We start from the raw sequence: 16,678 nt of genomic DNA on the forward strand, positions 1-16,678 counted from the left end.
TGTTTATTCTAGCATTTATGCATATCTAAACCCAAATACTCAGTATCTGGCCAGCCACCCCCAGCGCTTCCCCTCCTGAAAGACTGCATAGCTTTTCCATAATAACCATACAAGCTTCCTTCTGAGAGGTCCAAGCTGCAGTCACTGACACAGACTCCCCAGGGATGGGGGAAGAGTCAGAGGTTAGAGACAGAGACCCTGAAAGGGTCAGAGATCCCAAGCGGCCACTGAGACCCTGAGCAAGTCACTTCACATCCCTGAACTTCAATCTCTTCATCTGCAAAATGAAGACTAACTGCACGTCTGAGACGACTTTGTTTTCTCATTGTAGGTGTCACATAACTAGCAAAACCAAAAAACTATAATCAAGGTAGAACTTTCAGTTACCTAACGTCTATTAGTTTTAGGTTTAAAGAACCCTGACTGCTTGGTTGCCACCCTATTTCTTACATTCCCATCCTGCAAAAATTACTCACCAGATGAGGAAAGCTTTCCTTCCTCTCTTGCCTTGGGCGCAGCCCTTCAAAGAGCATGATCTTTTATAAATGTGTATGAGTAGAGCAGAAGGGTCTTCCCCAACAGTAGGATGGGGGGAAACTATGAGGGCTTTTTTTGTGGAGAGGTGCTTTTTCAACGAGCAAACAAACAAACAAACAAAAAGCCATGGACACTCTGTGGTCAGAGATTAAACTTCACAATATGACCCTGTTTTCCTTTTCAGTTCTTCCAACATCCCCACCAAAACACGAAACTGATTCCCAAAAATTGGCACAGGAAAATTGTGATAGAATATCAAATTCCTCTTCCCTCTGACTTCACTTTGCCTAATTTCCTACTAGGTAAAACCCAGATACTTAAATAAACAAACAAACAAACTAATAGATAATCTGGCAGAAGCTGTGTCCCGGCACCTAGAGAGACAGGAGTGTCATCTCCTACACAGGCTGTCCTGGCTTGGTTTGCTTGCTTTTGTCAATTCTGATTCTCTGGAAAAAGATTATCTATCCCCAAAGCCATTAAAGCATCTAACCAGGATAAATGGTTCCTGCCTGCGAAAAACAGTCCTCCAGTGTCAGACACTGCCTCTTAATTGATCTTAATAAGCCATTTTAAATGAAGGGGAAGAAAAAAGCAGAGCACTAACCCATGGTAATTATCTGTAATTCTCCATTTGTAATGTCACTGAATTGAGAAAATAACGCAAATGTGGACAGATGCTGACTAGAGCTTTCGCTGACACCAAAATTAGGGTATTTTATACAGTAAGTAACATGACTAAGCGGCAGTATTTCAAAGGCAGGTCTTCATCCCCACAACAATATCCAATACCAGGGCCTGCTGGGAACAGTCAGAAGACGCACTTTCCATAAGTCTCCCACCCAGGAGAATGGGCAGTACTTGGGCAGTGTGGTCTAAAAGCTGATGGGTATGGCAGAGACTCATTTAGCTGCTAATATTTAATGTAAAATTGGGTAATTCTACATCAGCTATAAAGTGAGAAGAGAAATGAACTCCCCTGCTTCCTAAGTAGGGCTTTTTGTTCTGCTTTGTTTTGTTGCCAGTTTAAAGAACTATAATCCTAGCACTTCAGAGGTCCTTTAAAAACAAATGTTCTTATTTAACAATGGTAGAAAACAAAGAGGAGGTCTCACAGCTGTGAGTGAAGCCCACAGGCCTCAAGTGGGGTGGAACACAAAGTGGGTTTGAGAGGGAGTGGGGGCAGGGTCAGGAAAAGTTAGGTAGCAGCTAGACTGAGCGGTGGGAGGAATGCTGGGAGGCAGAGTCCCCAGTACTTGAGGGGAGAATGAGAGGGACAGGAGCTGGAGGCAGGACAGTGATAAATCGGAGACACATTAGAAGCCCGGGGGCTCAACACCCAGAGCTTGTGCCTTCTAAGACCTTGGGGCTGACATATCAAGAGCCAAGGGTGCAGAACACAGTCCTCTCCTCTTCCCCGTCTGCCCCAGGGTAACCTTTAGACTCGTTATAATGCATCAGAATTGCAGGTATAGCCCCGCCCAAAGGAGAAAAGCTACCAGGATGGTTCTGCTTCAAACCCTGTAGGGTAAAACACAACCTCTCCCATCCTGTGGAATGAGTCTCCCAAAAGACTGGGAGCAGCCTCCACTGGAGACCACCCACCCCACTGCAGGTCCCATCCCCGAAAGACCCAAGAATATCCGATCAACTTAGGAGGTTCTGCCTCCTGGAACCCGTCTGCTCTCCCACCGTGAGGGTGTCCTTTCACCTTAATAAACAGCTCTGCGCTTGCTACTTTCCTTCCAGCTGTCTTAATTCTGAGCACAGATCCCCACATATATCTTTTCAGGGTGTATCTAAGGACGGAGAACTCCCCATTCACAGAGTGCAGACTCTCCCACCAGTGTAGCAGAAAGACCGCTACTCTTTATCTTACCAGGAATCTCCTCTTCTATCCTGACCTGTAACCAGCATCTCTCTTCTTCACCTCTTTAGGCCCCCACAAGGAATTCTGAGCGCTAATCATGTTCCAGAGAGCCCTGTGCTAGATGGGGGTTGCTATACCATTTCCGATACACTCAGCATAAGGACAACAGCTTTATCTGATGTCTCAGCAATAAGACAATTTACCATGTTTTGAAAACTCCACGCATCTCCACTCCAGAAGTGTACGTGATTGAGTGCAAGTTTGTGTGCATGTGTGTAGGGTGAATGGTGCTCTGAGCATCCAGCAGCTCCTACTGACCTAGCAGCAACAATTAAAAGGAACAATCTTGGGCTCACAGCTGCAGATGGGCTAGACAGAAAGATGGGAATGATTAACAAAGAGGGAAGTGAATGAAACCCCAAGGAAACAAAGGATTTGGTATCCTGTCCCTGCCCGGAGCAACAGTCTAGGGGAGGACAGGACTGTGGCTCGCTGGAAAGTCTGTGTGAGATTTGCCCTGAGGTTAAAAGTTACCAGCACTAAGAGCCACTTGCTTTTAGTTTAACACGCAACTGAAATTAAAAAAGAAATGAATGAACTTGAATTATTTTTCCTTTAGTTCTCTTGAAAGTTACTCAAAAACAGTGAACCTGCAATAAATTCCCCCCTGCAATAAATTGGGGGAAAGCTGAAAATGCCTGGCTGATTAGTGATTTTTAACTTATGTAACTTTTTTTGTGGTTGACAGTTTAGAATTCCATTACAATCATATTATAAACTGACCTAAGCCACTTTAGCACCTCGAAATATCTGGTTCTTTTGATAAAGGAGCTTCTAGCACTTGGAGGTAGGTGAGAGCTTCATACTCGCTACTCTCAGTCCAATTTTTGCCAATGTACATAAGCAAGCAGGCACAAAAACAGGCAAGCCATCCTCTTCTGGAAGGAATTTCTCTTTCGGATATCTATCACTTACACGCGAATCATGCAGGTTCACTCTGAATGTTCACCCAACATTCTCAGGGCAGGACAGACAAATAGAATTAGGGGGACGAGGAACCCCTGGAGAAGTGGCAGGCCCACAGTCCTCACGGCTCTGAAGGGGTCAGGATGCTGGGCTCAGCAGGTTCTCATTCCTCACTCACCCAGGGGTGCTGGGGTTCTTACAATCCATTTTACTAATGAAAAAGATTTCTCAACATCCTTAAAGAAAGCTGTTCAGACAATACCTGAAGGTTTAGGCAACCAACTTTGGCGGAATGTGTTCCTAATGAAGACATTTCCAATGTCACCAAAATACCAAGAGAATAAGTTAATTTATGCATGCATACACAGCCTTCTGTATACACTTCAGTATTCTTAGAGTACACTACCATGCAGATAATTTGATTGTTTCTACAAAAGGAAACTTTCCCAATTTTTAACCTCGGTTATTTACTGCTATTTTACCAGGCAAATTTTCTCTTATAAATTTAAATTATTAAAAACTATTAAATGAAATCAATGTTGTTGAAATTTTGCAAATTTGCCTTCATTCATCATTTTTCTCCCTATTATGCCTATTAAATAAAGAACAAACAAAATGCCTATTAAATAAAAAACAAAAACCAAAACAAGTCTATTAAACCAACTGCTGATCATGTTAAGTTACCATTTATATTTCTAGGCTATCACAGTCAAAACCTAAGATTTATTTCTAACTTCTCACCAAAACGAACATTATCTTCTTGGGTTATTACAGATGTACGTAAGTACCATACTAGTGCGTCATCTTATTTCAAGCTTTCGCAAAGCTAAATTAGGTTAACAATATTAAAATCATGATTCAAAATGAGATTTGTAAAAGAATTACAGTGTTCTCCAAGGCTCTCCCACGGCAAATCATTTTGATAATAATAGGAAAACCACTACTTCTTTTACTTTACCCCAGTATGTTCAACCTTAACCACAACCTTCTATTCCCATTTGAGATATGGGAACAGTTGGGGTCAGAAGAGTTAAGTGAGTTGACCCAAATTCCAAGATGAAAAAGGACACAGGATTCAAAGGCAGGTAGGTCCTTCTCAGCTCCACATCCTGAACTCTTTCCTTTTTGATTTGTTATTACACCCAAGCCCCTGAACAAATTAAACTACCAAACTATGAAACTCAAAATAACAAAATCACACAAACATGCCATATATCCCATTTCATACCTTTAATCCTCTGAGACTTCCTGGGCTAGTTGGAGAAGAGCTAGAAGATTTCGTTGATTTAGGAGTAGACAGCTGGCTGCTGGGAGTTCCATTAACTGACCATGAGACAACAAAGGAGACAGAGGTCATTCAAACCCCAAATAACCAGATTGCACAAATACAACAAGCACGTGCACAACATTGCTCCAATGAAGCTTCGATTCATTTAAAGCTCAAAGCAGATGGCAAATCAGTGAAAAGCGAAAATAATGTGTTTTATTGCATTACAAAGTATCAGACAGATAAGGAGTGAAACTAGAATTGTTTTCAGTAATAGCTTTCCAACAGTGACATAAACAAATATATAAAACATTATGGAATTAGAGATGTGAATGAGAACTTGTCCATAGATTCTGCCTGCCAGCACGGGCAGAGAAATGAAATGGCTGGTAGGTTTGTAATACTTTACTAGGAAGGCTGTCCTGAAACTTCCAACATCCACTCTTGGTATATACCAACCTGGTTACCCAAGAAGTTCTACCACTCTCCCAAATCAATTCCACATAAGCCAAACAAATTTTCTAAGCATATTCTTTATGGAAAGGGAAAATTACTTGTCATTTTTCTTATAACACCTGTTTATTTCTTTGAAGGCCATAAAAGGCACTCTTCAACTTTCTTTTTATCTAAAGTAGTCATTCTTAATTCCTTCCATTTTCTTGTCCTCACTGTTTAATTTCTCCCACTATTTACCAAATCTTGATGGTTTTCCAATAGCACCCCCTCCAAACTTCCACACACTTCCTAGGTTGAAGGCTCAATTTAGAGCACAGCTAGGAAAATTATGACCACTGCTATTTAGAAGGGAGGGTAAATTTGCAGATTTTATACTAGAGAATGCTGGTAAAACACTTCAGCATGACTTATGCTTCTTCCTAACTTTATCACCTGGATCCATTTCTGCTGTCATTTCACAAAGTTGGTAATTAACATTTAGGACTGGTGCAATTATTTTTCTAAGACTTATTTGAAACCCTTTTATCACCAATCTTCAATGCTTTGCCCAAAGATGAAAACTGTCATTCATCTCTATGGAAAGAAAAGCAAAGTCCATTTCTTTCTTTTGTTTTCAAATACGAGGAAGCAGAAAACTATTATTTTAAATGAAGCTAATAAATGTAAAAAAACAATATGGAGGCAAAAGTCTTAACTGGGTGACTCAAAAAAGTGAGTACTTGTTCTTGAGTGGAGGCAAAAGTCCTGGGATCAACAAGTATTTGTGATTAGATGAATAACCTATAAACCAGGGTATCTGGGTTTGAAGTCATGCTTATTTATTGCATTGCTCATTTTAAACTGGGAAAGGATGAAAAAGTTTTCCCGTCATTTTTAACTTACCAAACTTTAATTTTTCTAATTTAAAACCACCCATGCATAAACAATGATCTGTTATCTATAATTTCATAACAAATGTATGTGCATATTTAGAGTACAAGGCCAACACAAGGAACTGTGCAATTAGAAACTTTCTAGGATATCCAACAGTTCTGATTATTTCTCAATTAAGTTAAATTTCAATGTTGTTTTCTTTTAAAAATTCTCTTTAAAGAAAGGGAATTGGTGGCAGAAGTTCACATAAAATAGAGATTATTATGGGCAATGAACTAGTCAACTTGCTGTGAGCTGAGACTGAATTTTACTCCTTTTTTTCCTTCATTCCACACAGCAACCGAGGCAGGTCACCAGCCTCCACTCAGTAAGTGCTAGTAGCTTTCACAGATACTCAGAATCCACACTGACAGCAGAGGCTACTTTGGAACAGTGACAGAAAAGGGACAAAAGGATAAAAATCAATTCCTGGAAATGGTGATCCTGACAGGAGACAAAACTCCCTAAAAACATACCCACCGCTAAACAAAGTTTCTTGACAAAACTCACTGCCAGGGATTTTACTGGAGTCAGTAACTACATGCCCATATTTCCCTCCAAATAATCTCATCCTAAAGAGACACCAAGTCATGTTTGGGTTTCTAAGTTTCCCAGAGCATTTGGAAAATTCTAAAAAAATATTCCTTCATGAGTAATCCTTAATTTCACTTCTTTGCCCATTTCTTCCAAATCTTAGTTAGAAAGGTAAGTGGGGCAGGGTCATGTTGGGCATGCTCCCCTCACACAGCTGGTGGGTAGACAACGACCAACCCACACCCTCGTCATGTACCACTCCTTCACCAACCCCCGACTTTCTCTCCCAGAAGAAGGCTGTTATCCATGCCTCCCCTCAACTGGAAGAAAAGAAATAAACTTGGGCTTTTTTGTTTGCTTGTTTGTTCAGAAGATCTTCTGTCTTGGTGGACTCTGAAAGATTTACAAGCTAGAAACCTCAAATGAGCATCTTTAGGACTCAAGTTATAGTAATATTTACCTACTTATGTTACCCAGATGAATTTCTACGTGTTTCTTACACACTATTTGCCTGTTTTGCTAAGAGTTTTGTTGTGAAATTCAGTCAACCAGAAGACCGCACTTACAGAGCACTTCTCTTCCAAGACTGAAAAGGTACAATGTTCTGTCTACAAAGCTAATACCTCTGTTTGAGATTCCAGTTTGTCCCACGGCATTTTCTAAATGTTCTCAGGTATGCCACAGCTAGAGGTCTGTAAATGTGAGTTGTGCTTTTGGGTATGCGGCTTTCAAAAATACAAATCACCCCCTTGTTTGTAACTGCGGAATGTGGTGAACATACTTTGGGGTTTAATCTCTCATAAAGAAGCTGTTTGCACTCCGAAGTGTGATTTATATATCTCACAACTTCTACTTGCGAGTTTAAAATACTCTACCCCAAATGCAAATACAGACTTAGTTAAAAATTGGGAGTCCTGAAATGTTAAGATTTCTTGAATCAATTTCTAAGCATTCCAAATTCAATTTAAAAAGATTTGAATAAATCTTTATTTATACAAACATATTGGTCTGCAAGAAAAATTATGGCTATGATACATGCTTTTAGTTTAGTATGTATTGGATTCATTAAAATACCTGATTTTTAAATCACTCTCCTCATTCTATTTATTTCACTGATACGATAAATATCTATAAAACCTATGGCTAAAACAAAAGCAAAGAACCTGACAAAAATCTACATTTACCATATGGTAGGCTCAGGTAATTGTATTTATGCCAATTTCATGTTGTATTAGCTTTCCTAGTGTTTGAGATACTTTACAGAAGCATAATATAATTTGAAATAAGCTTCACAGCAGAGAGATGCTTTCACTTAAAAATATTCATATCATCAATATTTTTAGAAAGAGTGTTGGGCCTCTTAGCTGAAGGGTGGGGAGGAAGGTAAGAACAGAAGGAGAAGAAGGTAAGAACAGAACAGTTTAATTGCTTCTATGGTCATTTTCCTATAACCAATGAACTTTAGCTTTTTTCAGTAACAAAATGTTTTCCAAAATTAACTAAAAGATAGACCCTTCGAGGTGGTACTCCTCCTCGATCCCTTGGTCCTGTAACTACACACAGAGAGAGGCACTTGGCCATCTTCGGACAATGACTGGTTCTCTAAAAAGAAGGTACATTGAGGCATTCTATGCACGGTGAAGCATCCCACAGCGCACAAATGTACACTGGTACAAGCCAGATACGTTCATGGAAATGGAGCAAAAGGAAACAGAAATGTGGCAAGAGACAGAAACAAAAACCCAGCAGAGCGACAAAGCCATTCTCCTCATGGCTCACCTGGGGATCTGGCTGCAGAGTAGGCACCGGAGTGGTGTCCACCCCTCTTTACTGTGCACATTCAGGGAGTACAAAGAGGAGGAGACAGTAAGGAGAGCAGTTATTCAGCAGGTCTGAACGCGTATACACAAAAAGGGTATAACAACCTGACCAAAGGAAAGTGGGGTGGGTGCTGAAGGCAAAGCAGTGACAAGTAGAATGTCCAAAACACTCCATCTTTTAGAGGGTCTGATGCTTGACACAATTTTATTGATCCTACTTTCACATGTTCTAGATTTCCCACCTGTGAAATCATGGTTTTTCATAATCCTCTCCTGAACAGGAAGGGATATCAGCAAAATTACTTAAAATTACTATATACAAACCTTGTAGAAGACATCAAGATATTTATAGATGTTTCTAGCTTTTAAAATTGTGCCCCCAAACAGTCAAAATTATCACAGATCTATAGGTTTAGAACCTGAAAGAAACTTAATTACAGGTAAGTCTGACTCTTAAATAAGTACCAATTTCCAATAATAATCACTGCTACTATTAAATTGCTTGAAAAAGGAAAAGCCTATGAAACTTATCGAGAAAACACATTCTGTGTCCAATGTATATTTTAAACCAATAAGAGAAGAAAAATATCCACAATCATACAGCACGAAGTTAAAAATACAGTACGTTATGGTCCAAATGCAAAACACTTCCACATAAATACCAGAAGGTTCTAGATACAGACTGTTCTTGAGAAAATGTGTGAGAATAAAACAAACAAGCGTCTTAGCAGATCTATGACAACTTTGAGCAACAGACTCAAATTTTTTGTTTTAAGAATCATGTCATCTACGTGTCGTTTGGAACCTGGCTGCATGCAAACATGGGAAAGACTGCTAGTTCGTAACAATTAAAGGAACTGAAGGAGAATGAGTACCTGAAGCTGGCGATTTGCTGCGTCGGGAGGGCCCAGGGCTCTTAGATCCAGAATACTTGACAGCTGAGGAGCGAGAATAAGAGGACTTCAAGACGCGGCATTCTAGAAAGGAGAGAAAGTGCATTAACTAAATCTGGTTAAAATACTGATCACACGTGTATGCAGTTTACTGCCAGAGAGCGAACACCTGATCATTTTCCCATTATTGTTAAACAACTTCAATATACAAAGCAATTGTCCCAAAAGTACACCCGAGGTTGTCTTTAGTTAGGCTAGGCATCTTGTAGACAAGCTCATTGCTCCAGCAGAGTTCGCACTGAATAGGGAAATCCCAATGTCCTAACTTGATCACACACGTAGAGCCCCGTCTGAACATGTGCAGCTTCCTTTTTCGGTCAGTAGTATTGGTAGCAAAAGGCCACAATTTTATTCTGTCCAAACTCCCTGATAATCTTATTTTGAAAGGGTAGGGGACTCCTTACCATCTTATTTTCCACCTTCCCTAAGTATAGAGGATCGAAAATGAGGAAACTAGCTTCCAACAATAACTTTGGTTTTTCCATAAATCATCAAATAAAACAGCATTTAGAGTACCAGAAGTAATTACAGCTAAAATAATCAGTGCTAATTTGAATAATTAAGAACATGGGTTTGGGAGCCATGCAGATTTTGAATGAATCTTGAATCTGATTTTGCTAACTAGGGGAGCTTGGTCAGGGTCTAAGGCTCCGTTATTTCCCCTATGAAATTGGGATCAGAATAAATTCTGCATCTGCTTGGTAGGCTTGTTATAAGGATTAAATCAGATAACCTACTGTCTGTCATTTACGTTAAAATACTTCAACTTATGACGTAAGATTACAACGTGGGTTGGGTTTAATGTATACCTCCGGGCAATAAATTAACATGTGAAGTCCACTAATCAGGAAAATACACACCAGGGGAGGCTAGTTAGCATTTGAAAGACCCTAATCAAAACCTCACTCAGAAGGGGCTGGAGCAACTTCAGTTTAGTTAATTAGCATTGTGGATGTTAAACAGTATTCTGTTGTTGAAAGGAGGGGTGTGTGTTAGACAGAAACGTCTTAAAGGCACTGCCACTCTTTCATGAGCACAAGTGTAAATCCAGAAAACCAACAACTACAGCTTAGAACCACACCCTAGATTTAGGACTCTCAGCCAGTCCTGAGGTCAGTTCTTGAAGCAGGATTCTGTTACTTGGGGAAGATTGTATTTAGCATTTTAATGAATCTTTAATGCAAGATGTTGTCAGAATCCTAAAAGGATAGAAAGTAAGGACTTTATTAAGATTAAACACAAGTTAAATAACTGGTTAAAAAAAACATACACAGGGGCGCCTAGGTGGCTCAGTGGGTTAAGCCTCTGCCTTCTGCTCAGGTCCCGATCTCAGGGTCCTGGGATCAAGACCGGCATTGGTGGCATCGGCTCTCTGCTCAGTGGGGAGCCTGATTCCTCCTCCCCCACTGCCTGCCTCTGTCCTTACTTGTGATCTCTCTCGCTGTCAAATAAATAAATAAAATCTTTAAAAAAAAATACACACCTTTTTCTCCAAATAAATGCAACAGTGGCCAAAACAAGTTTAATTTCATGACCTGCTGGTGAAGGTATAATAATGATGTTTATAATAACGAAAGTGAAGCACATACATCAGGGACCCTTCTAACTGCTTTATATATACTGTCTCACTTAATCCTCACAAAATCTTATGAAAAAGCCAGTTATCCTCCATTGGCAGAAGGCTGAGTAACTGGCAACTGAGAGGGAAAAAGTCAGTAACTTACACCCACCTTTCACTATTGGAGCCCACTGGTAGCTAACAACAAAAACCATGAATAATAAAACTAGATTAGTAAATTTACAACATGCACACAAAGCACGGAGAACAATGCCTGGGACATACGTAGTACGTGCTCAGTAAATATTTTGTTGCGACCCAAATTAACTTCATAACGTAGAAGATATCGTGTTTCAGTGTCTCAACTTTCAATTTTAATAATATTGGTTGGCATCAAAGAAATACTATGAAATGAGATTAAGCTATAATCAAGAAACATGTAAAATACAGATGATAATGCAAATGCACATTTCAATCAGACTTAATCATCATGGGAACAGGGGAGAGCATTCACACACACAATATAACAGGACATTCTCTGTGATTCTTTCTAGTGGTATTACAAGTTAAAATCAGGGCCAGGCCAACAGAATATAAGACAGTACAGAAACCCTCAGTGAAACTTGGCAGCAGTGAAAAAAATGAAACAAAACCAAAAAGTATAGATAAATGAGCCCCAAGCACAAAGCAGATAAATTATCTCCAAAGTAACCGACATAGTTTAACAGGAAAGAATTACTCAAGGAAGTTTGGTACCACAAAACATATCATCTTGAATTTTAACAAGTTTATGGATCACAGGATTTATTTGGTGACGTGTTTCTCTAATTCTGGATGGTCAGAATCACTACAACTGGAAAGGGACTACCGTCAGTCTAATTTTTGAAAGGCCAACTCTCCTCACTCATGAAATTAAAGAGCGAGACTTTATCTTTTACATCGATCTCCTGTGTGAAATGTTATGTCTGTATGATTTTACCTCCTTTTAAGAGGAAGTTGACTTTACTATCAGCTAAAATAATCACTATTACTATAATAGGTTTAAATTAATTCAAGACGAAAAAGTAAAGCAATTTTCCCAGAATCAGTAACACCTGAAATCACTAAGGTTATTGCTATAAAGTTGAAAACTCCATACATTGGAGAAAGGGATTTTCTCATTCTATTAATGAAAATAGCTTTATTTTTTTCTGCATATACGAACAATGCATGTTTTTTTTTTAAGTTGCAAACAACGAGGTAAAAAGAAAGCCAAGACAACCATGATTAACAATTTAATTATTACCTTTTACATATCTCGTTATGAACACAGAAAATGGATAACTAACCATTTCAGATTCAATATAACCCATATCTTTAAGGTGGCACAGCCAGCCACTGTTCTGAAATAGGCAGGAAATCCATTTCAGAGGCAAAACAACGCAGTCAAGAGACAACTCATTTTAGTCTAAAAAAATTAAAACTACTTGAATTAGATTTTTTAACAACTAGGCTAATGTTTTCATTTTATTCTCTACTTTCATTAGTTCAAAAAGAATACCACCAATGTCCTCTTTATTCACCATGCCAGACCACTTAGCAAGGGTCATCTGACTAAACCCCGAAGCTCGGTTTCAGGATTACTAGGACGGTCAAAGAATTGCCTCACCACTGTGATCCAGGACGAAGTCATCTTGGGCATAACGGAATTTTTCAGGCCCACAAGCAATAAAAACATCGTCATCACCAAAAAAGTCTTGCAGACAAGTAACCTAAAAAGAAAGGTAAAAAAAAATCACGTCTAAGAGATATATTAGAAACATTAGAAGTGAAAGAAAAAGCAAAATTCATTGCATTTGCAAGCCTAATCTATAATATTGTGTTGGAGTGAAAAGCAATTTAAAATCCCACTACATTTCCAAGCACTTGACTCTTTATAGAGCACTTCCACACACTTTCCCTGACCTCAGCACAACAGAATGAGGAGTTCATAGCTGGCATCAACATTTCCATTTCACAAGTGGAGTCGAGGACATTCACACAAAGCAATGTGTTTTCTTCCCCTATTAATGGGTTGCAGGGCTGAGGCTGATGGAGGTCTCTGTTCTCAGTCTAATTTCTTCATTTCTACCCTTCCTCAGTGTCCCCCTTCCCAGATGTGTCACCCTGGGCATGACTTCTCTGTACCTTTGGTCCAGTGCACTGTAGGTTGTTTGGGGAATAACGCATGAAACCTGCCTGGAATAGTGCTGGGCATCTAAAGGCTCAATGTGTTAACACGCATCTCCATCACCAACGTCATCATTAAGATCAGAGGAAGCCTCAGAGCCCTTCCAAAGTCCTGTACCTGAACGGATAGTTTTAATTTCCTATTCTTTTTTCAACCCCTCTCCCTAGCCCCCAACACACACACACAGTATCAGTTTCAGATTCCACAGAAACCGGATTCACGGCAGTGAGCACATTCATTCCTTCCCGCCAGGGATTATAAGAACTATCCTCCTGGACTTTGGACATAGGTAGATTCCGTTTACCCGTTTTTCAACTGGCTATGTGATTTTTTTTTTAAATACTCTTTTCCTAATAATAAAGGTTTTTTTTTTTTTTAAAGATTCCATCTATCCACCTGACAGAGATCACAAGTAGGCAGAGAGGCAGGCAGAAAGAGAGAGGAGGAAGCAGGCTCCCCGCTGAGCAGAGAGCCCAACGCGGGGCTCGATCCCAGGACCCCAAGACCACGACCTGAGCCGAAGGCAGAGGATTCAACCCACTGAACCACCCAGGCGCCCCTAAAGTTTTTTTTTTTTTTGAATCACTGTTCTAGTACCTAGGATCTGAGCTATTGATTTTATTACAAGGATATATTTCATCTGGTACTAAATTTGTTGGTATTTGACTAAATGCCAAAGTAAACAATTAAGTTGCTTATTATATAGAATAAAAGTACTTAACAAGTCTAGGGACTGTAATAAATCCAGGTGTTTTTGTTTTGTTTTTCTCTACAGCAGTTCAATTTAGATCTTCTAGTCAATCTTTTAATGATTTCACCTGTCAGTATAAATTGGCTTTCCAAACACAGTTTCCATAAGATGTCTGCCTCCCTTCAACTCAGGTTCTAGCCAATGAATACGTATTTGGTTAAATAGTTAGCCAATTATATAACTATCAAATAGGTTCATATTTGCCTCAAATACTACTCTCAAGGAATGGTAGGTATAAAATGAATAAGTTACACAACGGATTTAAACAAACATGTATTTTGAGTCGGGATGCTGACATACCTCACATAATATTAAACAACTCTTGTCTCCTTTTATTCAACAAATTTGTACTGAGCATTTATGATGTGCCAGGCACCGTTCTAGGTGCTACAGAAACATCAGTAAAGAAATAAAATGATCCTACTCTCATGAAGCAAGTGTAAAAAGCAGCACAATAAAATCTGTGAGTAAATTAATGCAATATAAAAAGGTGGTAAGGGGTATGGAGAAAGATAAAGCAGAAACAGGAACTGTGAATGTGTGGGATGGGTGCTACAGTACTAAACAGGGTGGTCAGGGAAGGCCTCACATTAAGATGACATTTGGGCAAAATATTAAAAGAGACCAAGGAACAAGCATGTGGGCAAAGTGTTCTAGGCAGAGAGCACAGAATAAGGGAAAACACTGTGAAGATATCAGGCTTAGCACGTTCACAAGAAACAGTCCTGGAATACAGCAAAAGAGGAGAAGAATGGATCAGAGAAGTAAGGGGAAGGAGAGCAGATGACACAGGGCCCTGTCAGCCACTGGTATGGACTTTGGCTTTACTCTGAGATGGAAAACCATCAGAGGCTTCAGAGCAGAAGACTGTCACAATGCGATGTCCCTTTTAACGGGATCACACTGTGCTCATAATAGACTGTAACAAAAGGGCAAGGGTAGAAAGCATTAAAGGCTCTTGCTACATCAGGCAAGAGATTAGAATGGCTTGTGCAAAGGTGTTGGAACCAAGATGCCCTTCAACAAACGAATGGATAAAGAAGATACGGTCCATATATACAATGGAGTATTGTGTCTCCATCAGAAAGGATGAATACCCAACTTTTGTATTAACATGGACGGGACTGGAGGAGATTATGCTGAGTGAAATAAGTCAAGCAGGGAGAGTCAATTATCATATGGTTTCAGTTATGGAGCACAAGGAATAACATTAATGGAGGACATTAGGAGAAGGAAAGGAAAAATGAATTGGGGGAAATCGGAGGGGGAGACAAACCACAAGAAACTGTGGACTCTGAGAAACAAACTGAGGGTTTTGGAGGGAGCTAGGAGAGGTTGGGTGAGCCTGGTGGTGGGTATTATGGAGGGCACGTATTGCATGGAGCACTGGGTGTGGTGCATAAACAGTGAATTCTGGAACACTGAAAAGAAATTAAAAAAAAAAAGAATGGTTTGTGCAAAGGTGTTGGCAGTGGAGGAAGTGAGGGGACTACACTACCCTTTGGATATGGGGATATGAAAGAAGAGAGAAGAATATGATGGCTCAGGGTGTCTGGTTTGAGCCACTAAAGATAGGGTTGTCATGAACTCTGACAGGGTAGAACACAAGATAATGGACAAGTTTAGTGTAGAAAGGGTGCTCATGAATTCAGATTTGGAACATTAACTGTGAATGCCTATTAAACATCCAAGTGGAGGTGTTGGTTGGAAAGTTGGACATACACAAATCTGAATGTCATGGGCGAAATCAGGGCTGGGAGATATAAATTTGGGACTCACCAGCATATGGATGGTATTTAAAATCTTGAGATCAATTATGGCAATGAACAAACATAAGGAAAAGATCTAAAGCCTGAGTTCTGAAGCAAAGTAATATTACAAGGCCAAGCAGAAAAAGCAAATCCAGCAAAGAAGATTGAAAAGGAGCAACCAGTATGGGAGGAAGAAAAACAAGAGTTTGTAGCATGGTGGAAACCAAGTTAAGAAAGTGTTTCAAAGAGGAGGGAGGAGAGAGCATTCACCTGGGTTAATGTTATCAACAGGCTAAGTATGATGAAGATTGAGAAGTGGCCACTGAATCAGCAACATAGAGATTTGTGGGATCTCAAAGATGAAAAATAGTTTTAGTGGAGTTGTTGAAGAGAAAGTCTAATTGGAGAGTTTTACTACAGGAGAGCAGAAGAACTGGAGACATAGATGACTCTTTTAAGGAGCTCTGACTGATAAAGTAGGTCATAGGAATGGGAAGATGGCACAAAGAGGAGGTAGAGTTCGTGGTTGGCAGAATTTGTTAAGATGAGGGAAAAAATACTCTACTATGCTACTGAAATGACCTAGTAGGAAAAAAATGGTGATGCAAGAAAGAAAGGGGAATCCTGCAGGAGCTCTGATTCTTTGTAAGAGAGAGGAGATGGGAGCAGAGTGCAGATGGGACTGGCCTCACATGAGACTACAGTCAGTCTTCCCCAGTAAAGGAAGCCAGGTGGAAGCTGCTAGGTGAGGACATATGGTGGTGTGGTGTTTGGACGTTTTCTGATTACTTCCTACTTCACTGAGAAAACTGAAACAAAGTCATCAGCTGAAACTGAGGCTGGGGGAGGAGGTACAGCAGGTTAGAGGAGGAAGAAAAGATGTAAAATTGCAATATGGGGTTGTGGGGAGTTCTTTGTTATTAGTTTAGTGAACACCTATGCCTCCACTCTGAAAGGAAAAGAACAGGTCTGACTTGATCACTTCTGTGTCCCCAGCAAAGGGTCCTATTTATAGAAACTGTACCGTGTAGGGTCTCTAACCAAAAGAGGAGCCCAACCCCCAGTCCGGGTTCTGGCCCTAAACCCTCTGCCTG

The 16,678-nt window shown here is 39.9% G+C and overlaps 1 protein-coding gene across 8 annotated transcripts in view; it reads right to left on the minus strand.

Moving 5' to 3' along the window:
- The window catches only part of DCLK2 (doublecortin like kinase 2), a 143,697-nt gene that overhangs the window by 43,749 nt on the left and 83,270 nt on the right, over window positions 1-16,678 (minus strand). For 5 of the 8 annotated variants that reach the window (XR_004382421.1, XM_032855542.1, XM_032855541.1 and 2 more), the window contains exons 3-6: window positions 12,522-12,624; window positions 9,238-9,339; window positions 8,322-8,372; window positions 4,602-4,696 (exon numbers count right to left, since the gene is read on the minus strand). Coding sequence is in view for 6 of the 8 variants with exons in the window: in XM_032855542.1 (XP_032711433.1) it covers window positions 4,602-4,696; window positions 8,322-8,372; window positions 9,238-9,339; window positions 12,522-12,624 (351 nt within the window). In the remaining 2 variants the exon portion in view is untranslated. The remainder of the gene's footprint in view (window positions 1-4,601; window positions 4,697-8,321; window positions 8,373-9,237; window positions 9,340-12,521; window positions 12,625-16,678) is intronic. The other 3 variants (XR_004382422.1, XM_032855544.1, XM_032855543.1) reach the window with 1 other exon arrangement.

Source organism: Lontra canadensis, unplaced genomic scaffold, assembly GCF_010015895.1.
Source record: "Lontra canadensis isolate GAN:19392208 unplaced genomic scaffold, GSC_riverotter_1.0 scaffold10, whole genome shotgun sequence".
NCBI classification, from domain to species: domain Eukaryota; kingdom Metazoa; phylum Chordata; class Mammalia; order Carnivora; family Mustelidae; genus Lontra; species Lontra canadensis.